Source organism: Pogoniulus pusillus, chromosome 1 (genome assembly GCF_015220805.1).
Source record: "Pogoniulus pusillus isolate bPogPus1 chromosome 1, bPogPus1.pri, whole genome shotgun sequence".
Taxonomy (NCBI): domain Eukaryota; kingdom Metazoa; phylum Chordata; class Aves; order Piciformes; family Lybiidae; genus Pogoniulus; species Pogoniulus pusillus.
In genome coordinates, this window is record NC_087264.1 from 42,265,836 (window position 1) to 42,293,729 (window position 27,894).

General features: G+C 45.3%; 1 protein-coding gene across 1 annotated transcript; it reads right to left on the reverse strand.

Moving 5' to 3' along the window:
- Positions 1-18,458: 18,458 nt before the first annotated feature.
- On the reverse strand, positions 18,459-27,011 carry ZDHHC22 (zinc finger DHHC-type palmitoyltransferase 22). The gene is made up of 2 exons (XM_064150410.1): positions 26,446-27,011; positions 18,459-22,410 (listed from the first exon to the last, which is right to left on the reverse strand). Exons 1-2 carry the CDS (start codon positions 27,005-27,007, stop codon positions 22,145-22,147), a joined length of 828 nt encoding a protein of 275 aa, XP_064006480.1. The 5' UTR covers positions 27,008-27,011; the 3' UTR covers positions 18,459-22,144.
- Between the last annotated feature and the right edge of the window lie 883 nt (positions 27,012-27,894).

Sequence of the window (27,894 nt, forward strand, 5' to 3'; positions counted from 1 at the left end):
GCACACATACAGAACACTAAAACTATATTGTCGGGGGTGACTATTGCTATAGGTTTGTCAGGAGGAAGCTGGGAGAATTTTTCCATCTCTGAACTGTTCTCTGTGGTGTCTACATTATGCTCACCGTCTGCGCAGGGTAAGCTACACTGCAGCTTAAGCTTGTCAGCTGCAGAAGTTTGAAATTGCAAGGTAAGGATCAAGAATTGCTTGAGTGAAAAATGCTACTCTCAAAGACCATTTTTCAGCTAAATACGGATACCAGCTTTTCACTAAACCACCTTTTGCAAAATGTGGTCCTTTTTACATGGGCTCTTCTTTATTCAGAAATTATCCTTAGAGTGAGAATGTAGACTGTCTCGTCCAGAGCCTCCAGCAGCTTTAGAATCATTAAGGTTGGAAGAGACCTTTTAAATAATTGAGTCCAACCATAAGCCAGCTACCCTGACCACTAAACTATATCCTGAAGCACTATGTCTATGCACTTCTTGAACACCTCCAGGGGTGGCAAATCCACCACCTCCTGGAGCAGCCTGTTCCAATGCCTCACCACTCTCAGTAAAGCAATTTTTCCTGATGTCCAGTCTAAACCTTCCCTGCCACCTTTTAAAATCAGTTCCTCTTGTCCTGTCACTAGGTACCTGGGAGAAGATAACCAACACCAGTCTCAATACAACCTCCTTTCAGATAGTTGGGGAGAGCAGTAAGACCTCAAGCACAAGCCCTACGAGGAGAGGCTGAGGGAGCTGGGATTGTTTAGCCTGGAGAAGAGGAGGCTCAGGGGGGACCTTATTGCTGTCTACAACTACCTGAAGGGTGGTTATGGCCAGGAGGAGGTTGCTCTCTTCTCTCAGGTGGCCAGCACCAGAACGAGAGGACACAGCCTCAGGCTGCGCCAGGGGAGATTTAGGCTGGAGGTAAGGAGAAAGTTCTTCACTGAGAGAGTCATTGGCCACTGGAATGGGCTGCCCGGGGAGGTGGTGGAGTCGCCGTCCCTGGGGCTGTTCAAGGCAGGATTGGATGTGGCACTTGGTGCCATGGTGTAGCCTTGAGCTCTGTGGTAAAGGGTTGGACTTGATGATCTGTGAGGTCTCTTCCAACCCTGATGATACTGTGATACTGTGATCTTCTCTTAGCCTTCTCTTCTCAGGACTAAACAACCCCAGCTCTGTCAGCTGCCCCTGCTATGACATACTGCCCAAACCCCTCACTGGCTTCATTGCTCTTCTGGATATGCTTCAGGACCTCAAATGTCTTTCTTGTTCTGTGGTACACGGAACTGAACACATTACTCAAGTTTGTAATGAGATATTGTCCTAAGGTACAATAGATACTGGTTAAAAGTTCTTAGTCTGCACCAGACAAGGCAGTAACTTGAATCTCACTGCATCCAGAAAGGAATACCATCAACTGAAGTAATTTTAATCCCTGAGACTGGAAACAGTGTTTGCCAATGTTATATTTATGGATGGTATGGGTACAGTTCAAGCAGGCAGCTTTCAGATCTCTGTGTCTCTTCTGGCTAGCTTTTTCTTTACATGGTGAAGCCTATATGCAGGGTGTCAGGCCTGTTCACTTTTTATTTCGCTGAGGCCAAAGAAGTGCAGAGCATGTGTCACGTTTTAGTTTCTCATGACACAAGCACTCTGAAAGGATTAGTGCTCCCCACAGGCCTGGTTTTGGCAATCTCCTGGCATGCAGGCTTTCTGGCTGAGTGTAGCATGCTTTCGTTTTCATGGCTCCTGGGAGAGAAATGTGGGTTCTCTGCATGCACAGTTTTACACTTGGGCTTTATGTAGGTGATGCTTTCTTGCAGGCCACTGTGTAATGCAGCCATACAACCTCAACCATACTGCATGGTCCAGAGCATCCAAAATGGGTGAGTCTTCTCTTCCTTTCCTAAACTTTTTCCACCTTGGAGGTATGTCCACGAGACAAACCTGAACTGCTCCAATGTAATCTGGGTCAGAAGACAGAAGGAAACACCATGTGTTTAGTCTGCTCTCTTGTAGAGCACAGCTCCCTATACTGCCTCCAATTCCTGTTTGAACTAAGGCATGGTTTGAGAGGAGGCATCCTGCTTTGATTTGAAAGCTCCTAGCAGTGGAGAATCCACCTGAATTGTTCAGACTGTAATTGCTTACTATTAAAAACGTGCCTCTTCTGCTGAGGCTGAATTTGTCGGCTTTCTGTATCCAGCTGTCAGATCTTTTGCCTTTTGTCTGCTAAACTGAAGCACATGCTGTGGCATTGCTGTTTGCACTGCAGTCTCTCACAAAATGAACAAGTCATTCTCCAGCTTTCACTTTCAACGTAACTGATTAAGTACTCAAATATTTTGAATCCTTTTTCATCTGGGACGTTCTTCCTTGGATCCTTCAGAGTTACTTAAATGCGTTTTTAATTGGAAAGCTGACATTAACAGCAAAACAGGATTGCTAAAAGAGCTGTACAACATCAACCCTCTCTATTACCCTGCCTCATTTGTATGGCAGCCTTGGCATCGGATTGGAAGTCAATCATCCATGGAAATGTTGCTTCTGTGGTTGGTGAACCTCTTGTCCCTTAGGTTTCTAAGCTCTTGAATGCAGTCTGTAGCCAGAAAGCAAAACAATCTGGTTTAAATAAGCATTAGTTACCTCTGCTTCTCTGCCTCAAAACTTTCTCAGCTTGGAAAAGTAATTTTATGTTGGATTCCAACTATTGAAATTACAGTCAATAATTAATTTATTAGCATTTTCAAAATAAGAATAGAAGATAGTGTTTGATAGATCTGTGTTCCATTCAGAGACTATAGTTGAAATACATTCAACAGCATCCAGTTAATTCTGTGTCATTCTTGCTGCAGTTTGTGTCATGTGGCACAGAAGTATATATCAGAAGTATAGATTTTATGTCTGTATTGACTTTGTCCTCAACCAGTTTTTGATTCTAGTTCATCAAAAGAAGAGGTCTGTTTTATTTGACCAACTCTGTTTCTTACAGGCTTCATTAATTCCTCAGGGATCTGTTCTGGGTCCAGGGCTGATTAACATCTTTGTAAGTGGCATGGACAGTGCACACTCAGCAGGTCTGCTGATGACACTAAGCTGTGTGGTGTGGTGGAGTCACTTGAGGGAGAGATGCCATCCAGAAGGCTCTTGACAGGCTTAAGAAGTGGGCCAGTGCCAACTGTATGAGGTTCAACAAGTCCAAGTGCAAGGTCCTGCATCTGGGTTAGGCCAATCCCAGGCACAAATACAGGCTGGGTGCAGAGTGGGTTGAGAGCAGCTCTGAAGAAAAATACTTGTGTGTATTGCCATGAGCTGGAAGTGTGCTCTGCATCCCAGAAGGCAAATCATATCCTGGGCTGCATCAGAAGGAATGTGGCCAGCAGGTCAAGAGAGATGATTCCTCCCCTTTGCACTGCTCTTGTGAGACCTCAACTCAAATACTACATCCACATCTGGTGTCCCCACCATAAGAAGGATACAGAGCTGTTGGAGTGAGTCCTGAGAAGGGTCACAAAGAAAATCCAAGGACTGGGACACCTTTGCTGGGAGGATAGGCTGAAGGAGGTGGGGTTGTCCAACTTAGGGAAGAGAAGACTCTGGGGACACCTTAGAGCTGCCTTCCAATACCTGAAGGGCTCCTACAGGAAGGCTGGGGAGGGACTTTTCATAAGGGTGTCTAGCCATAGGGCAAGCAGGAATGGTTTTAAGCTGAGGGAGACTATGTTTAGACTGGATCTGAAGAAGCAGCTCTTCAGTATGAGAGTGGTGAGACTGGAGTAGGTTACCTAGGGAGGTTATGGAGCCCTTCCTGAGAGTGTTTAAGGCCTGACTGGATGAGGACTTGAGCAGCTGAGGATAGTTGAGAGGCATCCCTGTCCATGGCTGGAGCAAATGATCTCTGAGGTCCCTTCCAACCTAAGCTGTTCTATGACTCTATGAATTTCAATGGGTGTTTTTACTGTGTCCTTTATTAAATAAAAAAAAATGGGTGATTCCATTATTTTCTCTCACTTGTCCATGCTGTGTTCATCCAGGTCAGTCTACCTACCCACCAAAAATCTGTGCTAGTTCTTCTGTCCCCTCAGTCCTCTAAAATCTTTCCTAGTGGTCTGAAATTCCTTGGACTAACATTGATATTCCAGAGAGTTCTTTGGGTAGACTCTTGTTAAATTTTCAATCACAACCTATTGAGACTTGGTGCCTTCAACATGTTTAATAGCCATTGTTTAAAATGTCTTGAATTACTTTTTTTGAAGTGGAAATCAAAGCTGCTGTCATGACAGGAGAGGAATACATCTGGCTTTTCTCTAATTGCTCTACAGAAATGTTTGTGAAATGCTTTTGCTGTTCTGCACTGCAGCAATGTAATTTCCATCTTGAAATGGAGTGCTGCCAGCACAAAGATTTCTTCTGCATCTCATTCGTTTTAAGAAATGGAAGAAATGGGCTTTCCAGGGCCAAAAGGGGAGTTTCACCAACTTCTTCATTGTTTTCCTCTCCTTCCCATTGCGATTACATTAATTGAGTTAGTTTGATTGAACTGGAATGCCTCTTACCATGCCCACGTTGGCAATCTCACCCATTTTCCATAGCAGTAGTAAGAAGGTTTTTTAAATCACTTGTGTTTACCAAGACTAACAAATTCAATAATGGACAGAAAGCCAGTCCTTATTGTTTTAAGGACTGCTTGAGAGATTTATGTGTTTTAAATGGAATTCTCCAATGTTTTTTCTTGGAAATGAAGACATATTTTGGCTGGAAGCTCAGTGTTTCACGGCATTAGGCGCAGCATTCATTTTTCAGTGAATCTTGAGCACTATGGAAATAGCCTGGGCTGTGTGGCTGGAAGAAGATGTTTCCCCTTACTGTTGTGCCCTTCTGGATTGTTTTGGGTTACAGTATCACAGTATCACAGTATCATCAGGGTTGGAAGAGACCTCACAGATCATCAAGTCCAACCCTTTACCACAGAGCTCAAGGCTAGACCATGGCACCAAGTGCCACATCCAATCCTGCCTTGAACAGCTCCAGGGACGGCGACTCCACCACCTCCCCGGGCAGCCCATTCCAGTGCCCAATGACTCTCTCAGTGAAGAACTTTCTCCTCACCTCCAGCCTAAATCTCCCCTGGCGCAGCCTGAGGCTGTGTCCTCTTGTTCTGGTGCTGGCCACCTGAGAGAAGAGAGCAACCTCCTTGTGATGGTTTAGGGGTTACCCCGCCCCCCCACACTTTGTATTTGCCCCAGCTAACTCAGACGGACCCTGGGAATATAGATGAAGCAATTTATTTACAGCTAGCAGAATTTACAAGCAGCTATTTACAATATATACAGTTATATACAATTATATACAGAAATATACAAAGGATAAACAATACAAAAGCACAACTCCCCTCCCAGAAACCTGAGTCCCCAGGAGGGGCTCTCAAACCACCCCAACACCTCCCCCCGGCCCTCTCAACCTTACCCCAGTTCTCAGGAAGAAAAGAGGTGCAGCCAAGAGGTTAGGGAGCAAGGTTAGTGGGAGCAGGGTTAATGAGATGTGACCAGGTCTAAGGCAAAAGCAAGAGTGAGGGACAAAATGGAGAAAGTTTTTCTTCTTCCCAGAGCTCTCAGCAAGACTGTGAGAGAAGTTGACATCAATTGTTTTCATTTCACTGCCTGTTATCTAGTTCTTGTACCGAAACATTCTAGCTTGCTTCAAACTAGCACACTCCCCCTGGCCACAACCACCCCTCAGGTAGTTGTAGACAGCAATAAGGTCTCCCCTGAGCCTCCTCTTCTCCAGGCTAAACAATCCCAGCTCCCTCAGCCTCTCCTCGTAGGGCTGTGCTCAAGGCCTCTCCCCAGCCTCATCGCCCTTCTCTGGACACACTCAAGCATCTCAATGTCCCTCCTAAACTGGGGGGCCCAGAACTGAACACAGTACTCAAGGTGTGGTCTAACCAGTGCAGAGTACAGGGGCAGAATGACCTCCCTGCTCCTGCTGACCACACCAGAGAGAGAATTAATACTTGGATGAGTAATTCCACCACCTCAGCCTGAAGAGGCAGTAGCCCACTCAGCCAGCCATAACTGCTCAAGCATCCATCATGGAGAAAGCTAATAGAGATCTCCTGAGGAGTGAGGATTGAACAGCATCTCATGAGAAAATTGCTAGCTCAGTGAGTACTAAACCATTTGATTTTACCATATCATTAAAAATTCTAATAAAAAATATAATTAAGGGTTCACTGTGCCAGAGAGGCCTTGTTCTGCATCTGCTGGAGGCAGAGCTCAGTGCAGTGACTGTTTTGTGAAATGAGTAGTGTTTACTGTGAGAAGTGTGAAATATGAGTAGAGAGTAGGAGAACAGTTTAACCCAGAGTGAACGTTAACAATGCCTATTGTTTTGTATTTTTGCAAAGTGCTGCCTCCCATGCAAATGATAATGCCCTACAACGTGTCCAAACATATTTGGAAGTCAGAATAGGATAGTCTTCATCAAAGTGAAATTGGCTCTCACTGTTCAGCATCCTATTGCTGACCATGCTTACAGCATGCTTACGCAAGGATTCCTCCTGAGAAGACTCTGAAAGTGGGTTGCTGACATCAATTGTGTGTGAAGTGGCTAAAAAGAATTCCAAAGCATTTGTTTCCACACTAATTGTGCAAGGAAGGCAAGTCTGAACTTGAAGATAATAATCTGAATACTGAAATGTTTCCAGATGTGCAATGGGTTCAGCCAGCCCAAACTGGAATGGAGCAGTGCAGTGGACTGCACTCAGGGTCTGTTGCTACAGTGCTTGCAGTCTGCAGTGACAGTGTTTGGATAGAGACTGTTGTAGTTAGAGGGATGATGCCATTCAGAGTGAGATGTTGGTGTGCAGATAACCAATGGACCTGGTTAGTTTTTATCAATTCAGAATCAAGCTGGCAGCCTGGACATGCACCTCATGGCAGAAGCCAAAAGCTTTATTTCTTTGCAAGGATGGGATGCAAAGATAAAACTTACCTGCACATTAGAATTTTTACCCTATTTCCACAGCCAAAGCTAAAACAGTGATGTTAGGCAAAGCAGAATGATGCACTAACTCTTTCTGATCCTGGAGCCTGAAAATTGATGGGAAGGATTACTGCAGGTACTAGAGCTTGCCTTTTAAAAAATTCTACTCCTCCAGCACGTAAAAAACAGCCTGAGACACTACAACCATCTGATCTGAAAGGGGTTAGTTTATCAGTGGGATTAGTTGAGTGAGTGGAAACAGATACATGCCAATAAAATAAAAATCCTGCATTCCTGGGGGTGAGATTACTCCATGACACCACTTTTCCTGTTTTATGCCATTATAACATCTGTTGATCCATGGGTCAACACCTCAGAGGAGTGTCCACCCACACGCTTCTTTCATCTTGCTGTTCTGGCAGTTGGTTCAATAACAAGCAAGTGGTTGGTAGCCCCACAAAGATTCACACTTCTTGGAAAATAATGACAATTAACAGTACCAGCCCACAGTTTGCTTCTCACATTGACGTGGGGAAAGGAAGAAAACATCTCATTGTCCTCCACAGCTGAATTTAACTTTGCTTTTGTAATTTTTTCATCACACCATGTTCTGATGCAAGATCAGCCCTTAGCACATATTTTTTTTTTTCCAGTAAATCAGCTACTGCATCCATTTTAAGTCCCTTCATCACATAAATGTGACTGAAAATAAGTCTCTGATTGCCTAAAATTGGTTCCGTTTGGAATGAGAGCAAATAAAGAGCTGCACTCAGTTCTTCTAGGACCTTTCTCATACATTTCCATGACACTAAAGCTCCACCTCAGAACTTCTCCCACCTGATGTGTTGGGCTTGTGTCTGGCAGGCTTAAACTATGACACCTGAGCACACATAATGGCATGAAATTGGCATTGGCAATTGTGTTCACACTCAATAGCCAACAAGTGTCATTAGCACTGACATATGTAACAACCCCATGCAGAGATACAGGCTGGGGTCGGAGTGGCTGGAGAGCAGCCAGACAGAGAGGGATCTGGGGGTACTGATTGATACCTGCCTGAACATGAGCCAGCAGTGTGCCCAGGTGGCCAAGAGAGCCAGTGGCATCCTGGCCTGCATCAGGAATGGTGTGGTCAGCAGGAGCAGGGAGGTCATTCTGCCCCTGTACTCTGCACTGGTTAGTCCACACCTTGAGTACTGTGTTCAGTTCTGGGCTCCCCAGTTTAGAAGGGACATTGAGATGCTTGAGCGTGTCCAGAGAAGGGCAACGAGGCTGGGGAGAGGCCTTGAGCACAGCCCTACGAGGAGAGGCTGAGGGAGCTGGGATTGGTTAGCCTGGAGAAGAGGAGGCTCAGGGGTGACCTTATTGCTGTCTACAACTACCTGAAGGGTGGTTGTGGCCAGGGGGAGGTTGTTCTCTTCTCTCAGGTGGCCAGCACCAGAACAAGAGGACACAGCCTCAGGCTGCGCCAGGGGAGATTTAGGCTGGAGGTGAGGAGAAAGTTCTTCACTGAGAGAGTCATTGGACACTGGAATGGGCTGCCCGGGGAGGTGGTGGAGTCGCAGTCCCTGGAGCTGTTCAAGGCAGGAATGGACGTGGCACTTGGTGCCATGGTCTAGCCTTGAGCTCTGTGGTAAAGGGTTGGACTTGATGATCTGTGAGGTCTCTTCCAATCCTAATAATACTGTGATACTGTGTGATACTGTGAAATGCTTTGGGATATTTTTCCTTGTTTTGAGATTTGCTCCAGTCTCTTCCTTATTAACTCAACAAGATGTTGGTGTAGATGTGGTATTTATGGTGTAATATCAGCTCTCAATCTTCTTTTGGTGATCACTATTGATGTTTAGTATTTCTCTGCCATGACAAAGTGTTTGTTTTAAATCATATACTGTTCTCAACACACTGTAATTTTCTATTCCTTTTCTACACTGTAATTGGTCATATCAGGTAGAAGATAAAATAAGAGAACTTTGAGTGAGGAACTGGTTGCCATATGGCTGACACCTAAAGTCTCAACAATTTGAGCTGGAGAAAGTGGAAAAGTAAATTCCACAAAACTGATGCTATAAGTAGATGGCAGCTGTTAGTGAAGAAGGAAAACAAAGGCAAGAAATACTGAACAGCAGTGTTGCCAAGGGTTTTGCTCATAGATATCTGACAATAGATTTTAAATGTGACCATCTACACCCAGTGTCCTAAAACTGTTTCCCAGGTTTCTTTTTAGAAATCTGAACACTGTGTTTTTAGCCACAAAGATTTTTTTCCCCTATTTGTTACAGATGTATAAGCTGAAATCTATTCTGATGATAGAGATGTATTTACTTCCTGCTTTCATTAACTGCTTGCTCTTTTTCCTTCCTCTTTCCTCCAGACACTGTGTATGCTGGAGGCTTGAATCTTGCAGATCACACCCAGCTCAAAAGTATTTGGCACTGGCATTGCTACTGCTGCATGAAATAATTCAAATAATAACATGGGGAAGGTCAAGGGATGTGATTCTCTCCCTCTATTCCACTATGGAGAGACCCCACCCGAAGTAGTGTCCATCTCTGGGGTCCCAAACACATGAAAGGAATGGATCCTAACATAAAAAGGATGTGGAGGAGATTCAGAAGAGGACAACAAAGATGATCAGAAGGTTGGAGCACCTCTCCTGTAAAGACAGGCTTGAGAGAGTTGAGATTGCTTAGCCTGGAGAAGAGAAAGCTCCAAGAAGACTTTGTAGCTTTCTTCCAGCAAATAAAACTGGCCTACAAGATAGAGAGGGACTTTTTTACAAGGGCTTATAGTGATAGGACAAGGGTTAGCAGTTTTAAACTGAAAGAGGGCAGATTTAGATTAGATATAAGGAGGAAATTCTTCACTGTGAGCATGGTAAAGCTCTGGAACAACTTGCCCAAAGAGGTTGTGGATATTCCCTCCCTGGAAGTGTCCAAGGCCAGGCTGGAACAGCATGGTCTAGTGGAAGGTGTCCTTGTCCATGGCAAGGAGGTTGAAACTAGATGATCTTTAAGGTCCCTTCCAATCCAACTCGTTCTTTGATTCTATGATGGTTCCTTATTATACAAGGCTTTAAGCTTCTTATATAAGAATTGCAATACTGATATTAATTACATGTCTGTGGGCCATGCTGGTTCTGGTGCTGGCTTTTCTAGAGGCTGAGCATCTGTGTGGTTATACTAACTTACAATTCTTTTCATGTTAATACATTAAACAACACTCACTGGGTTCATTTCCCCTCATGTAATTCCATAAGTCAGTGTAGAGACTGGTTCCTTATGGTTTAGAAAAAGGAATGGAATACAAGGGACTAAAATCTCTACTTCTATTTTTTATCCAAGAAAATGTTAATAAATATCACAAAGTTTTAAGACTGAAGCAATGAAGACTGTGTTAGGAGATTGTGTTGCCCGCCTGAAGAACACTTTTATGGTGTAAGCAGACATCTGTCTTGCCCCAATCATGTATTAATCTACACCTGTGAGAGCCTAAATCCCTCTCTCGTTCATCATCAAAGATAAAGATTGCATCTTCTCTCCCTAATCAGCAAAGATAAAGATTGCCTTTGGTAATCTCCGGGGCTCAAACTAGCTGCTCAGGGATGCAAATCAACAGGCAACGCCTTCGAAACTCCTGGACCTCAGCCTGGCTGGAATGCCCAGGATGCCTATATCTTATCTCAGCTGCCCCCAAGGGAAAAGGTTTATGTGTATTCAGGGTATGGACAGGTACAGGCAGGGAGGGGCGCAGGCCCTCCCCCCGGCGGCGCAGGACCCCTGCGAATGCAGGAGAGTACACAGGGAGAGTTCCCGGGGAGCTGCGGCTGGACACCGAGCAGGCAACTGTATAGAAGGCAGGAGGAATGCCTGCCGAAGGGTGGCACTGCCACCAGACCACCAGTGGCACTGCCACCACGCCACGAAGGGCGGACCTCCACCAGACCACCAGAGCTGCACCTCCACCAGAAGAACCCCTGGCGAACTCCACAGAAGCTCATCCCTGGCCACGCACCCGCCACCCGTCCCTCTCTCTTCCCACCACCTGCGACTGAGGGTAATAGGATGGCAGCTCTTCCCCTTCCCTGCTCCTTCTCTTCTTCCCCATCGTTCTCTTTATCTCTCTCTCCTCCCGCCCCTCCCCTCTCCTCTCTCCCTCTGTTTTGTCCAACCTCATCCTTTAAATAAGTAGTTCTGTGGTGATCCATGGTCTCGTTTGCACCTTAATTTCACAACAGGGAAATCCATAAGAACAGCTCTTGCTCCTCTGGACAGAGATATTGCTAATCTCTGTTCTCTGGACCTTGACAACACCCCTACATGTCATTTTCCTCTCCGGCATGTAAACCTGTCCAGGCACTTAGTAATGCAACAAACCTGTTCATGCACTTGGCAATGCAACATGTGAAACTGGGGTCAAAAGCCTGGAAGTTTATCAGATGCTACATTTTTGTATTTAAAAAGTGGAAATATATGAAAGAAGGAAAAAAACCTCAAAGTAGTCCTGGAAGCTACTGAGGAGTGCAGCAGAGCTAACAGAACCGAGACATCTAGCACCGAAATGAAGGGTATGAGTAGTGCAGCTGCAGTTATGAGACTATGTCTATACTTGGAGCTAAAAATATGCTCGTCACTTCTTCCAGGCTGAGCTACAGTGCTCTGCAACTAGAGGACCTGGATATTTTCCTTACTGTCTCTTCACCCACCCGTGGAGCTTCTGTCCTGCTTGTTTATGTGTGTTTACATAGTTTGGGCAATTTTATTGGAGAAACATTAGGATTTGTCAAAGCCTGAGGTGAAAAAGATTGGGACATGGGATTTATAAGGAGAGGCTTTCAAGAAGGGGTGAAGATTTTTTTTTAGCTATAGATAGCTGTGCATTAATGAGTGGAAATTTTGTATGCCTTGAAGAAACTTCAGGGGCACAGCCTTGCCCCTCTATAAACCAAGTGTCTGAGCATTTCTTCCCAAATTCACATTTGTTAGAAGAGTTGACATTTGGCTAGTTAATTGCAAAGGGATTACATGCTCTCTGATGTAGTGCTGGAAATTTCTGACCATAGTGTTTCTAATGCCTCAGAGACTTCCCTATGAGGAGTGAGAATCTGTAGAGCTTCTTAATACTTCAACTTATATTTAAACTTCAATTTTTGTTTTTTGCTGGAAATGTAAATTATGTACTGGTTACATTTCCACTGGGCTCCAGTAAGTAAATTTTATCAAACAAGCATAAAAAGGTCATTCTATCTGATTCATAAATAATAACAGCTGAGCTAATGAAATGTCTGTTTTCTCCTCTGGTATTTCCCAGATGCTGTGAAGATCTCCCAGCTCTTCCATGTAAATCTTTTCTATATGACTTACAATGTTTACCAAAGAAATGCTTCTCTGTATTCAATTTGGAAGGAGAGGAAGATGGAGCAAGAGTAAAGAAGAAAAAGAAAGAATATTCTGTCTACAACTACCTGAAGGGACATTGTGGTGAGGCTGGTGCTGATCTTTTCTTACAGGTAATTGGAGACAGAACAAGGGGGAATAGCCTCAAGCTGAGACTGGGTAGGTTTAGATTAGATATTAGAAAAAAGTTTTTCATGGAGAACAGTGGTCAGGGACTGGAATGAGCTGCCCAGGGAGGTGATTGAGTCATCAACTCTGGATGTGTTTAAGGGTCATTTGGATGTGGCGCTTGGGGATATGGTTTAAGGTGAATCTTGTGGAGTAGGGTCATAGGTTGGACTTGGTGATCCTGAGGCTCTTTTCTAGCCTGGGTGTTTCTGTGCTTCTGTGAACTTAAAATTATGTCAGTTTGCATGTATTTATGTAGCTGCTCAATTGAGAGGTTCTGATATTTCTACCAGTTATGTGTCATTCTTTCTCCAAACCATCTGACAGTTATGTTAGGAGAAATCAAGATACCTAACTGTTAATTTCAAGGCCAATAAACAAACAAGCAAATAAGTAAATAAATAAACACACGAGAACGGGTTGCCCAGAGAGCTTGTGAAGTTTTCCTCCCTGGAGACTTTCAAAGCTTGACTGGATGCATTCCTGAGTTACCTACTCTAGCTGATTCTGCTCTGGCAAGGGAGTTGAACTGTTAGATCTTTTGAGGTCCCTTTCAACCCCTAACATTCTGTGGATCTGTAATAAATTCTTCAGTTTATATGCACTTATAGTGGTCATTCTGGCAGTACTTTAAAGCATAGAAGAGGGTAAAAGCATGAGCAGATTATCTGTCTCAGTCCTGTTGCAATGCTGGGAAATAAGATCATAACCCTTCACTGAACAGAAAACCAGGGACATAAAATTGTGAAGTCCTCTGCTGTCTGTCAAACTTTGCTGTAGCATTTGCAAACAGAAGCCGTGTAGGAATCATGTGCTCTATTCCAACACCTATAAAGAGAAGACCAAAACATTCTTTTGTGCTTCATTCAACACATTTCACCTATATAGAATCATAGAATCAACCATGTTGGAAGAGACCTCCAAGATCATCCAGTCCAACCTAACACCCAGCCCTATCCAGCCAACTAGACCATGGCACTAAGTGCCTCATCCAGGCTTTTCTTGAACACCTCCAGGGACGGTGCCTCCACCACCTCCCTGGGCAGCCCATTCCAATGGCAAATCACTCTCTCTGTGAAGAACTTCTTCCTAACATCCAGCCTATACTTTCCCCAGCACAACTTGAGACTGTGTCCCCTTGTTCTGTTGCTGGTTGCCTGGGAGAAGAGGCAAATCCCCACCTGGCTACAATGTCCCTTCAGGTAGTTGTAGACAGCAATGAGGTCTGCCCTGAGCCTCCTCTTCTGCAGGCTAAACAACCCCAGCTCCCTCGGCTTCTCCTCATAGGGTTTGTGTTCCAGGCCCCTCACCAGCTTTGTCACCCTTCTCTGGACATATTCCAGCACCTCCACATCTCTCTTGAATTGAGGGGCCCAGAACTGGACACAGTACTCAAGGTGTGGCCTGACCAGTGCTGAGTACAGGGGAAGAATAACCTCCCTTGTCCTACTGGCCACACTGTTCCTGATGCAGGCCAGGATGCCATGGGGTCTCCTGCCCACCTGGGCACACTGCTGGCTCATCTTCAGTACCCCCAGGTCCCTTTCCTCCTGGCTGTTTTCCAGCCACTCAGTCCCCAGCCTATAGCGCTGCTTGGGGTTGTTGTGGCCAAAGTGCAGAACCCTCACTTTATCTGCACAACAATTGATATCTCATGCTACTTTGATTGAACGGAGCTCTGGTACTAATAAATATTTTTTAAACCAGCTGAGATGGCAAGAACTGCAGTGTAGAACAGAGAAGGGTCATAATAATACAAATAAGCCAGATCAGTATCTACCTCATCTCAGCTTATGCTTGAGCAACCATCTAGGTAAAAAATGGAAGCTTTTCTGGTTTATTTTCTCCTCACTGTTTTGCAGCACCCACTGGCAGTTCCTTATTCACTGTGCTTTAGCCCATTCAGTTCCGAAGCTCCCTAAGCGTGAAGATTTCAGCTTCTCCAACCTACGTATATTCTGAGGGCTGCCAGCAGAAAACCTGCTGTTTGGAAGTATTTCCTGAAGTGTTAACATGTCATTTCCTTTTCTTAAACTGAACTCCATTTCTAATGGATGTTTGTTTATCCAACAAGAATTATTTCTACCACCCTCCAAAATACATGGATGGTTGCCACATTTTCTGCTCGTGCGGTTTGGATGTAGTTACCCAAGCTAGGCAAATAGAACTATTTTTGCCTCTTACAAACCCATTTCTCAGTTTCTTAACCATTTATGCCTTTTCTGTGAACTCCATCTGGTTTGACTAATGGAGATAAAGCCGGGTGTAATATTCCATGCACCAGAGCACCGTGGAAAAGGTTTATTGTTATTTATTGTTTTTAGCTTCAAGCTTGTTTTCAAGCTGTCATCTTATTTTGCAGTCTCATATCAAGTTTGTCCATCATGCTATAATTCGTAGGCTGGGTTGGCATTCTCCTTCACATATTTCACACTTTCCTACTCTTTCCCATCAGCATATTACCTGTCTTAATGAGCCCCTGCTGAAATTCATCCTTTCTCAGAAGATAGGCTGTTTGGATGACTCTACAAGTTTGGGCCAAATTAGTTCATAAGGAGCAGTTAATACACAAAGCAAAATAGAGATTGTTGGGGGAGGGACATGTGGTGGTTGCCTCCAGCCTGACTGCAAAATTTCTCCTACCCCAAACCTGGTTCTGATAGATATATTCTGTGTTACACGAAAGATCCTTGCCTGAGCTAAAGGGTGTTCAGTGTGCTGTCAACAGCCTGGATAGTAACAGTTCTTTCTGAGCTGATGGCAGCAGGACATTGGCTCTGCCCAGGCTGATTGTGCCAGCCAGCTGCATTGATTATAGAGACGAATTTCTGAAAGGTCTGACTACCCTGAAACAGAGAAGTGATCTGAGATGGCTGCAGGGTGAATTCACACACCTGGAAATCTCTCCAGCTCTGGGACCCAGAAGCTGGGTCTTGTATTTTAATTTGAAATTACAGCTTTCCTCCTGGCATGAAAAACTGTGGGTTCTCTGAGTTTTGTTTCCAGAGGCTTTAAAAGAGATTTTATATCTTCTTGAACTATATTGCTGTGATTAGTAGAACTTTCTCCCATTGCCAAGCTGCTCTCCATCATTTATCAACAGTCCTGGCTCACTGGAGAGGTCTCAGAAGACTGGAAGCTGGCCAATGTGATGCCCATCCACAAGAAGGGCTGGACGGAGGAACCAGGAAATTACAGAGCTGTCAGCCTGACCTCAGTGCCAGGCAAGGTCATGGAACAGGTCATCTTGAGTGCCATCACAAAGCACCTACAGGATGGCCAAGGGATCAGGCCCAGCCAGCATAGGTTTAGGAAGGGCAGGTCCTGCCTGACCAACCTGATCTCCTTTTATGATCAGGTTACCTGCCTGGTGAATGTGGGGCAGGCTGTGGATGTAGTCTACCTTGACTTCAGCAAAGCCTTTGACACCATCTGCCACAACAAGCTCCTGGCAAAGCTGCCAGCTCGTGGCTTGGACAGATTCCCTTGATATGGGTCAAGAACTGGCTGAAGGGCTGGGCCCAGGGAGTGGTGGTGAATGGTGCCACATCCAGTTGGCAGCTGTCACTAGTGGTGTGCCCCAAGGATCAGTGCTGGGCCCAGTCCTGTTCAGTATCTTTATTGATGATCTGGATGAGGGGATTGAGTCCAGCATCAGTAAGTCTGCAGATGACACCAAGCTAGGAGCAGGTGTTGATCTGTTGGAGGGTAGGAGAGCCCTGCAGAGGGACCTTGGCAGGCTGGATGGGTGGGCAGAGGCCAATGGGATGAGATTTAACAAGGCCAAGTGCAGGGTTCTGCACTTTGGCCACAACCACTCATGTGGTCTCAAGCAGTTCTTATCTTTGTCTCTTCTTATCCAACACAGCTAAAAGACTGACCTGACAACTAATAGAAATTTTCCTGTCAGACGTAGTAATGTTGTGAATCTGGTAATGACTGATGGTGAAGACAGACTAAATAAAACACCTGGAATGCCTGCCAGGGGCTGCTCATTCCCCTAAGCCTGGTGGATATGCAGTAACCACAGGAAATTCAAGGTGATAACCCATCAAGGTCAAATTTGATCGACAGCAGCGTTTGGAAAATCAGCAGCAGACAAATGAAACTTTGCCATCCCTGTTGATCACAAGGTGAGGCTTCTCTTTCATATGCAGTCTGCTGTTGCCATCCACCACTTGGCCTCTTTTGAAGTAAACTGATCAACATGCTTCATTTATTTTTAATTGATAGCAATTCTGAAGGTACTGTGATGTTGTCTGCCAGCATGCCCTGCTGCACAAATGCTGTATCACACTGGTACTCCAGAACTTGCTTTTCTTGTTTGTAAACCTCTGAGGAGACTAGAAGATGCTGGCTTCAAAAACCTGCCCTGGGACTGCCCTGCCTGAGCTCTGACATAACTTGAAAGCTAGATTCAGCAGGACAATCAGGGATAAAATCTCTTTGGTGTAATGAAGACAAGGCTGCTGGCTGGCTCTGTAAGAGGACTGAAGCACTAATTTGTCCATATATGTACTGACTCTTGGTGTAATCTCCAAGGACTCCTTATTCCTCTGGCTTGCTGGAAAAGAGATGGAAAAGGAGAGGACCCACATGTGGACATGTAGTTATTAGAGAACATTTTACCACTCATTAATAGAAGTCATCTAACTTTACATTTCCATTGATTTAAATATCTAGCAGGGCATAGAGACTCCTTATATGCTTTAAATTTTCCCCTCTCTTTATTTATTTATATTTAGCAAGTAGGTCATTGCTTTACTCTAGCCACAGTAGCACTGGATAGTCTTTAAATAACTCAAAGAGAACTATATAAATTCTGCTTTTGCTACTTAGGACTTCTACCCATGCACCTCCTATGTGTAACAGTATGTGCTGTTCAGGAGGGAAGAACCCTTTTGACTGTGCTGGAGCTTTGAGGGGGTTTGTGTAGAAAGTGATTAGCAGAGAGTTTTTTCAGCCTAGGCCTTCTTTGTGTCCATTCAGTCAACAAATAATGAAGATTGAATTCTGTTATCATACCTCCTACTGCCTGGCACTCCCTCAGTGCATTGTCCCTACCAAAGTCAAATCAGTTCTGCTCTCACTAGGGCCACTTTCTCTGATTGCTCTTTCCTGACTGTTTTAAAGATAGATCCCTTAAGCTCTGACCTCAGTTTTGCTTCCTCTCACTCCAGGACTGCCCATCCTCCTCCAGCTATCTCCTTACAGTTAATGAGTCTCCTCATTCATTTATTCTGTCTCCTTGCAAGTATTTTTAGACTATGATTATCTCCCTTGAGTTGGCTATTTCTTAAACAAGATTAATGGTATTTCACATCATCTTTTCTCACATGTTCCCTACGCCTTATTACTTGAGACTTCATGTTTTAACTCTATGTCCTCTGGGGACATTGAGTCCCCAGATCTTTTGCAAGCAGGCCTTGAGGGCTGGCTTGGAGAGTAGAATGCAGAGGAAACCCATCTAATTTCTTTTTATTGTGGGATTTTTGCTATACCTAAGAACAAACTTCTTCTGGTTTACTTAACCCTTACACTGCCAAATTTGCTCTAGTCCAACATTGTGTCCTGGTTTCAGCCAGGGTAGAGTTCATTTTCTTCTCAGTAGATGGTGCAGTGCTGCATTTTGGCTTTAGTGCAAGAGTACCATTGATAACACAACGATGTTTGAGTTGCTGCTAAGTGCTGCTTGTCCTAAGGTAGGGATTTCTTAGCTTCCCACACTCTGACAGTGAGCAGGAGAAGAAGAACATGAGAGAGGGCATGTCCAGGACAGCTGACCCAGGCAAGCCAAAGGGATATTCCAAGTCACATATATCATGATCAATATGTAATCTGGGAGGAGTGAGTGTCAGGGACTGGATCTGTGCTCAGAGACTGACCACCAGGAGATGATGAATGATCACATTGTGCATCATTTATCTTTGCTTGGGTTTTATTACTCATTTTGTTACCTTCATTTTAATTACTGTTATTAATTATTATTACAATTATTTTTTTACTAATTATGTATTTTATAACAATTATGAAAGTGTTCTTATCTCAACCCAGAAGTTTTGCTTTTTTTCCCCCAGTTCTCCTACCCATCCCATCAGCATGGGAGCAGGGAGAGAGCAAGCGAGCGGCTAAGTGGTGCCAGTTGAGGTTAAGCTGCAATACATTGTCAAGACTTCTGAGACCCTAGTGATGCCACCATTTATTCAGGTAGCCACACTCAAAATAGACAAGTCACCAAGCAAAAGTTTATGGTCTCTGTGCAATGTCTTCAGCAACAGGGAACTTTTACTTCAGCCACTAGCACTATGATGCTCATCTGATTTACCAAAGCCAGAGTGGCCCTGAGTGTTGCATTTGTAAAACATTTCTAAGTATTTAGGCACTGCCACAATAAATCTGGTTCCAAAATAGATTTACTGTTGCAGCTGCTCTTTAATAAAATCCAAACAATAAGTAAAGACTCTGTAAGCACAGAAAATGACCAGGTTTTATTATTTATCCTTAAAATACTTGCAGAACCATTGGAAAGATTTGTGACACTGCTGTTGAGCTCAGCCTTCATTTACCAAATCATAACCAAGAGCAAAGTGTCTGTTCACAGTTGTTGAGCCCTGTTACATTTTCTTGCCAAGGATTTCTATAAGTGGATGCACAGATACACCAAGGAAGGGATGCTAGGACAGATGGATAATTAAAGAGCCACTCTCAACTATTCCTGCAGAACCACTACTCTACCCCAAACAGGACAGTCTACACACTTGGGAATGAACAGTGAAGTAAGTCAATATACAGGGTGAGTCTATTTTTAATGTTTTTATAGCACTTTTCATCCTGGAGGATCATGACTGCAAAGGGGGCATCCACCCAAAAGTCACACTGCTGCTGCTGAAATCCAGTGGTTTATTGCAAAGGACCCATTTAGCTGCAGAAAATGGCAATGCAGCAATTTACAGCTGGGAACACAGGTATCTGACAGAAAGAATAATTGTGTGGAACTCTGCTGCAGTTGTTCTCTCTCTGTGCCCCAGCAAGGACTGAGGCTTTGCAGTGAGGGCAAACAGCTGCGACCCCATGACAGAAGGGTCAGACTTGATCCAGCCCTGGTGTGAAGAGGCAACAGGCTTCATGGACAGCTATTTTACTGTGCTGCATGGGGGCTGTTCTTGCAGAATGTCTCACTGAAATGGAGTTGGTTATGCCCTTCTCAGTATCTGGCCTTAAAGAGCTCACAGTCTAAGGCAGTGTGGCAGCACACATCGAGTGCCACGAGCTGCCTGAGACTGCAGTGTCAATCAAAGTGCCAAAAGCAGAGGGCAAAGGTGTAAAACTCTAATTTCTGCTATGTGAGGAGGATGCTGGGTGAAATGCTGGAAGCCTGTTAACTTCAGAAATATAGGAAAAAGAAGCTGGAGCAACCAGTTTGTGAAATAAAAATAATCCTGGGAATCCTTCCAAAGCAAAATGTATGGCACAAGGCACTGGCTTCTGTTCCAGCAACAAGGTGACTGTCTGCTCACCTTGATGCCATCATGCCAGTAAGGAACAATTTAAGTGAAGATGCTGTTTGCAGGCGATGATAATGGCTTAATTTTCCTGCAGCTTTCAGTTGAGGTTGATAGTGTTGCTTATAAATAGAAATGAGAATGGGTCTTCAAGTTGGTTATTAGAGGCATTTTTAGATTGGCCATTACATTTACGTAGGGAAAGTAAAAGGACTTCTCTGCTATCATATAAGTGCTGGCAATTCCAATAAACAAATCCTAGCTTTTTCCTTCAGTATGTCTGCATGTACACCGTACAAAAAATGTAAAGAGACAGAAAATGAACTGCCAAAAAGCACAGTGCAGCCCATTTGAAAAAACAGGCCACTTTTTATTGTTCACTGCTGGGGAAAATTCAGCATGTTGCATGTGGGAACAGCAGTGCATTCATGTGAACACACGTGCTGGGGAAGGACATCTATCCTACAAGTTTTGATTATCCAGCCAAAACGTCTTCCAGTATGTTTTCATGGTTAATCTGCTCATCACAATAGACTTTGTTTGTTATTGATCTAAATGTATACAAGTGTGAAGTAGTGTAAGATGGTTTCAAAGCCTGTAGGAATGAGTGCCTCTGTTCTGACTGGTGGGAAATGTGAAGATGAAAGCAGGTGCATTCCCCTACCTGGCATGAACTGAAAGCATTTTTGTGAGGAAGAAATGGTATTTTTCATGGCTTGTCAGCATACTCCCCAGCCTACTAAAAAGAAGCAATGGATTCCTATGCAGCTTGCATAAGCTGCTGCAGTTTCCCCAGATGGAGGCTTCTTGTTTCAGCTGCTAGGGAATCCAGCACTGTGATCCTGGTAGAGATGTCATGGTATCCTTTCTTAAGGCACCTATTAGCATAAGATCTCAGCACTGATCTCACGGGTTGTTGCCACAGCTAGAAAACGACTGACACATTAGGCTGATTAATCCCTGTAGTAATTCCATTAACCTCCTGAATGGAGTTATAACATAGACGAATTTACCCCTCTATGGCAATGCAAGAAGGAATTGCCCTAGAGAGCCTGTAACTGCTGTGGCAGGGACGTCCAAGGCAAACAACACTTTTGTTATTTTAGTGCAGAGTGAAGCATCCTGACATGCTGGAAAGTGTCCCTGTCTTTTGGGATTTTGAACTCTTCCCAGCACTAGTGGTGCAGGTGCCCCTGCACGAACGTGATGCAGCAGGGCTCAGACACATCAGCAGGGCTCTTGGCACCCTCCTGACAGCATGTCTACACTTCCCTCTCCCTCTCTCACAGGCATGCATAGCCTACCTTGCCACACAGCTTCTCAAGCACAGCCTTTTCATTCACCTTTATGGTTTCCTCGGCTTGTGCTTCTTTCTTATCATGACTTATCTGTTTGCTGCTCCTTGTCAGAAGGGCAGCTTTGCCTCGACTGTGTCATTTGGCAAAGGACTGCTAAAAACAAGTAGCAGAGCTGCAGTCCTGACATATCATTGCATAGAGCATAGACCAAGAACAGAAATGAAGATTCTGAATTTGTCTTTGTTTTCTTCTTGATTTCTTAGCCTGTGGAGAGAAGGTTTGCCTGCCACACTAGCCATGCTCCTAGGGCAGCTTGATTTCATTGCAGTTCTACCACTGAAGGCTTCTCAGTAGAAGTTACCTCCAGGAGCCAAAAAGGCACCCTGCAAAACCCTCCCAAGGAACACACACCCTTTTTGCAGTCTACCACAACAGCCCAGGCTCTCTGAATGATCCTGTTGTAGTTTGTTAGGGACTATACAGGGTGGATAATGGGGCTGGAGGCTGGAAGAGTCAGGCAGGAAGCCAGGGGAGGGTCTGACTAATTTTTCTGCTAGTTCAAACTGTTGCCACATACATAGGTGCAGTGATGTGACTACTAAGCTGCAGTATCTCTTCATCTACATGTTTTTTTGATCTCCTTGTTAATATGCTAAATTTACTCTGTTTGATAGCCAGTCCTTTCCTCCCACAGAGGCTGCAGTTCTGAGAGATGGAGTAGCCTAGCTCTTTAGTGATCCAGGAGACAGTGGGAGAGAACAGGGGAGGTGTTGTGCACATGGGATGTGCACACATGCCTGGGGATTTTATTTCTCTTTCTGCCTACGGTAGTCACTTCCCACGTTCAGCACAGGGATGAGAAGTCCTAGCAGCCACCTCTTGCCAAAGACCTCTTGCAGGTTCTCCCTCCAGGGCCGGGCTCTTACCACCATCCCTTTCCGCACTTGGTACCGCGTCTGCCCACGCAGGATCAGCAGCAGCTGGTGGCAGCAGAAACCAGCACAGGCCAGTCCGATCCCAAGCCAGAGGTAGAGCATGAGAATGACAAACATCTCAGAGCTAAGCAGAGCTCCTGTAGACAAAGGGTCCGGGGGAGGGGGGACAATAAAAGAAAGATTTTAGACAGACCTCACATGCCAGTGTAACACTCAGCCCCAAGAACCCGACTAGCTGCCTGTAGTCTCTGGCCACAAGTGGGGTGTTAGGAGCAAGAGAGGCTGCTTTAGCTGGGTACAGCTGTTTGCTTTGTAGTGTCTGATGCAATGGACCCCGCTGAGGAAATACTAAAATGATAATGGTCTCCACACTGTTCTTTGCTGTTAATGTAAGGATTTAGCCTACAGGGGCAAATTCAGCTAGAAAGAAAACATGTCTGCAAGACTTCAGCACTGTTCTGAAGAACAGTTAATTTAGTTCAGAATGTACCCACTCATTACAGTGAATCTAAAAATTTCTAGGTCCCATTTGAAAAGAGATGTGGATCCTAGAGGATCAAGATGCTTCCAGAAGCCTAGTGCGTGCACTAATACCAGGCAGAAGGATTTGGGACATGTCTCTCTCAGCACTATATGTACATATTGAAAATGTGTTTAACAATGAAAATAAATCAGTAAATACTTTCCCTCCACTGGGCAAAGATTGCTTTCATATGAACACTGGAAGCAGAAAACTTTCTGCAATACAATACCAATTCCTTTTTAAAACTTATTGCTGGAATGCTCAAAACACTTCTTAGGTCTGAAGCTCCTGGTTCAACAGTTTTTGTAGCATATATTTAAATGAAAATATTCTGTACTCTTCTTCTTCTACAATGACTTCAGAACTCCCTCTGGAAACTTAGTACAATATCAGGTATCACTGAGTGACCTTTCAGTGTGTAGGCAGATCTATAGCCATTAAAAAACTATTCTTTGTGTGTGGATATGAAGGTGTACACGTGTGGTTTATGTATATTGCTATATTATTACACCCCCATATTTACACACTGGCACCCAAATTAAATGCAAGGTGCTAATACTGGTAGAAATAGCTGATTCCCTCTCACTGGTTCCTTCAAGACTTAAAAATGAGAAAGCTCTCCCATGCTCCTGTCCCTCTGGAACACCATTTAGCAGACAGACTCTGTCAAATGGAAGCTCTGTCTGCTTTAAGGCCCAACAAGAGCAATTCTGCTGGAGCCCTTGCTCCAGCACAGTAGAGATGTGTTGCTGGAAACAGGTAGGTGGCTGCTTCAAGTTTTAAATTCAATATAAGGCTGCTTCTGCCATACAGAAAGAAAGATTAGGTGGTGTCATCTGGTTTAGCAGTGTCTGAATCCTGACAATACTGTAAGTGAGAGATTGGGGCTGATTCATGGCAATCACATCAAGCTCTGGACTCAGCAAACAGGCTCCACCGAGGATGATTTGCAAGGACACTGACTACAGCCTCAAGCTTTCAGAGATTGTCCTCACTTGAAAAAAAACACAGGAGCAACTCAATTTTTCTTCCTGAATGCAATGTCATCTTTCCCTTCTTATTAGATCCCATTCAGCTCAGTGGGCTTCATATGCAATACAGCAAGGGAAGAAGAAGCCCCTTAGGATGATGACGAATCCTCATACCAACTCTGTCAGGATAACTTAAGCCCAGAACTAAACATGGGCTTCTCTATCCCTCTTTTTACTGGACCTGAGTGTAACAGACCTTTGTCCTTTCCTGCAGCTGATATTCATATGGGATATGGAGAAAGACAGACATTCTTTTTCAAGGTAGCTGTAAGCTTTATTTCTATGAACTGCTGAAATCTGACATCGAGAAATTCATTATCCTTGTTTCTCTTTGCAAGTGCTAAGCATCTCTGAGCCCTGTTCTCCAGATGCATGATTTTTTTTTAACCACTTCTTTAGGTTACCTACATAAAGCATTTTTCACAATATCTTTTGTGGGTCAAATCTGGGCTGTGTTTATAGAAGTGCTTTCCATTTGTCTTTCATCACCACAGTCCATTTTAGTCTGAGGTTCGCTTTTGCCCTAACTGACCTGATGTGATCTCAAGCTTATTGCCATACATTATCTGTGCCAGAAAAACTGAATCACAGGCTGAAATTATAGACTCTGGATCAATTTCTAAGCTCTATGCCCGAACACAGTCTGGGCAGAACAAACCAACTGAAAAATTTCCTAGCATGAAAGCAGGGAACACTCAGTTGACATAAGACCAGCAGCTTTCCTTCATTCTCCTTTACCTCTCCTCCAGTGCAGAGGATGTGATAGAGATGAAATAACCTATGACAGCCTTTTAATAGTTATGTTAGCTTAAAAATATTGTGTGGACAACACTTCCAGGTAACTATTTCAGTCTGTGTTTTTATTTCCCAAGCTAGATGTTAAATGTGCTGGGTAGAAACCCAGCAGACCATTCCTCTCAAGCAACCAAGATAGCAGACACCCATATATTGAGGTGGCAGTTCTCACCACAGCCAAGCTAGAGGTTCAGTAGGAGATGCTGGGATGCTGCCTCTCAGGGGTGTTCTGGATCCCAGCTCCCAGCCCCATCGTCTCCCACATGCTGCCTTTGCACAGTTATTAGTTGCTGGCACAGGATCTTGGGCACTTCAGTAGCTCCTCACATACATCCCAGGACCCAGTCTGGTGTAGGTGACCCCTCAGAGTCAGAAAGACAGAATTTGTTCCTTAATAATCTCCTCTCAGGTCCCTGCTCCCCATCTCAGGCTGCTGAGCTGAGCAGAACTTAAGAAGAGAGGAAAAGGAGTGCCAGTGGTTTTAATGCTAGTGAAGCTCATGCAGTTATTTACAAAAATTATTTGACTTGGAAAAAATTACTCCATAAAAATGTCATGGCAGGATGTTGTGTTTATTATCTCTCAGTGATTACCAGGATAAATCTGCCAACTTGCCAAGTAGAGAGATATTTGTTTTCAGATGGCAACCCCACAAACTCAGCCTGGAATCCAAAGAGCAGGCTGAGGCCTCTCTGGCTCCTGTACCACCAGCAGTAGAGACTTTACACTCAGATCACAGTCAACACTTCTGGTGACTTTGCAGGAGCCAAAACAGACTCTGGGACCTTCTTACTGAGATCAGCTGAACCTGCAAAGCTAAGATATATGGGATACCTATTTTTGTCTAGCAAAAGCTAAAGCTGATCAAAGTGTGCAAGACATGAGCTGCATAATGGGGGAAAGGGGTTTTTTTATAGTTGCTTTTGGAGCAGAGTAGTGGCCTGGGCTGTCTGCATACTCCCTTCTCTGGGACTAGGTTTTATGTAGCTCTTGGGTTTGGATGGAGAAAAGGTTGAGAAATTAAAAACATCTTGAAAGGTGAAGAAGTGAGATTGGAAGAGCAGAGGAAGAGCTATGGGAGCAGAATAAAGAAGAGGAAGGGGAAGATTTATTGAAAGGCAAAGAGAGAGGAGAAAGGGGGAGAAGCAGAAGGAAGAGTAAGGGATGAGGACAAGGAGAAAGAGGCAGCTGCTTTTGGCATGGAGATCTCATAAAGAGCAAGCACAGAGTTCTGGTTTTCTGTGGACCTCTGGTGCAGCCTGTCTTCACGAGAGAGGTGGCTAATCATGTCCCATTAACTCTCTAGGTTTCTCTTGCCCGAACACCAATTATTCTTTGATAGGACAATGGCAAGATTTCAGCAAGTTTGTGCTGCCAGGAGGCAGGAGGTAGGTAACAGCAGAGGAGGGAGTGGACCTGGATGAAGAGAATATCTTCACTTGGATCTAAGGAACCTACAAACATGGATCCAAAAACCTACAGGCCCTGAAGCTCTGCCTATATGGCAGACCAAAGATCTTCCCTACTGGCAGTACAACAGCAAGCCCAGTTCTATCACTGGCCAGCTGACTGTGAGCTGTTTTCCAAAGCCTAATGCACAGGGCTCTGGCTATAACCTCCAGTGAGTCCAGCCTTTATTTCAGGTGAAGTTCTTTGCAAAGGCTGTCTCTAGCCTCTAACAGGGACATTGCCAAACACAACCAATTCTCCCTCTTGCCCAGTTTCCCACCACCAGTCCACACACACAGCTATCTGAGAAAGATCATGTCCTCCAACCCCTGGAGGAAGAAGATGCTTCTCATCTACAAGGAAGGAGTCCTTACCTGAGAAGAACTGGCTGATGGAGTGAGGCAGAAGAGTAAGGAAGGCCAGTGGATTTGCAAAGGACATGGAGAGTGCAGCAGAAATGTAAGTCATGCCTGCCACCAGGGAGTGGATGCAAGCCAGGGAGGTGTAGAGGCAGAACATGATGAAGTTTCGCATGTTTCTGCTCCCAATGCAGTTCCCTGTGAAGAAACAGTGGTGGTCATGCCTCTGGGTGACTCTGGCACACAGTCTACAGAAGTGAGTGCTGGGCAAGGCTGAGCCAGGGGACCTGCTTCCATCCAGCCAGTCTGTCACCAGTTCGGCTCCTTTGCCCAAGTTTAAGCCCTTCCCCAAGTCCTCTGGGGAGTTCTGGATCACAAGAACGTAGTTGCCCAGGGCATTAGCTGAGAGGAAGAGGAAGAGGGCCCCATGCAGCAGAGCAGGAGAGAAAAGTGGGGTGATGGAAGGGTCTCTGAACATGCTGGGTATGAAGAGAAAGATCTGGAGAACGAAGGTCACTAGGGAGATGCACAAGAAGTAGGCTGGAGCGACAACATTGAGCAACCTGAGAACTAGCATTGCGGATTAGGTTCCTGCAGGGGAAAGCAAGGAGAGAAGGAACATCACCGCTCCGGCTGCACACTTCATCCTTCCATTTCCTGCCCGGTCCCGTCCCCGTTGCCTCCGGGAGATGCCCTCCGGAGACCGCTCGCCCTCGCTGCCGCCCTACGACCGCAGATGGGCCGGGGCAAAGAGAGAGCCCATGGGCAGTGACCGCTTCTCGGCGCCCGAAGGAGACTCCCCGGCCCCGGCGTCTCCCTCCGGGGAACTTGCAGCAGCGACGCCCCGGAGGGGCTGCGGAGGCTGGAGGGGAGAGCCGTCTCCCGCGGTGTGCCGGCGACGTGGGCACCGCTCTGCTCGCCTAGCACAGTCCCTCTACCAGGCAGGGTCAGTTTTGGTATTGCATGAGAGGAAAAAAGGTGGTGCTGGAGGAGGGGGGAGTGAATTGAACGAGGGGGGGAGGAGGGGGGGCGGAAGGGGAGGGGGGAGAGGTTGCTCTAATCCACTGCAATACGGATCAAATCCAATGCTCTGATTTATCCTTTAAAGCCGTGGATCTACAGATTACCTCTATAACCGCTGCCCTGCTCTGCATGCAATTAGAAAACGCACAAAGCAGCTGCTCAAGTGCTGTCCGGATGCAACCTGCGGCGCTGGGCTACCGAGCCGGGGCGGCCCCGCCGCCACAGCCGAGGCTCCGGCCGGGGACGGAGCGTCCTCGCTGGCCCGGTGAACTCCCCTGGTCCCGATACTGTTTGGCCGTGGGGCTCAGCCTGTCTCGTCAGGGCACAAGATAGCCCGGGGGACCAAACGCTAGCTGGGCTGGGGGGTGAGTGCCCGTGGCACCCCGGGCACCCTTTCGGCGGCAGCCATAGGGGTTTCGCGGGGCCGCAGTATCTGCAGAG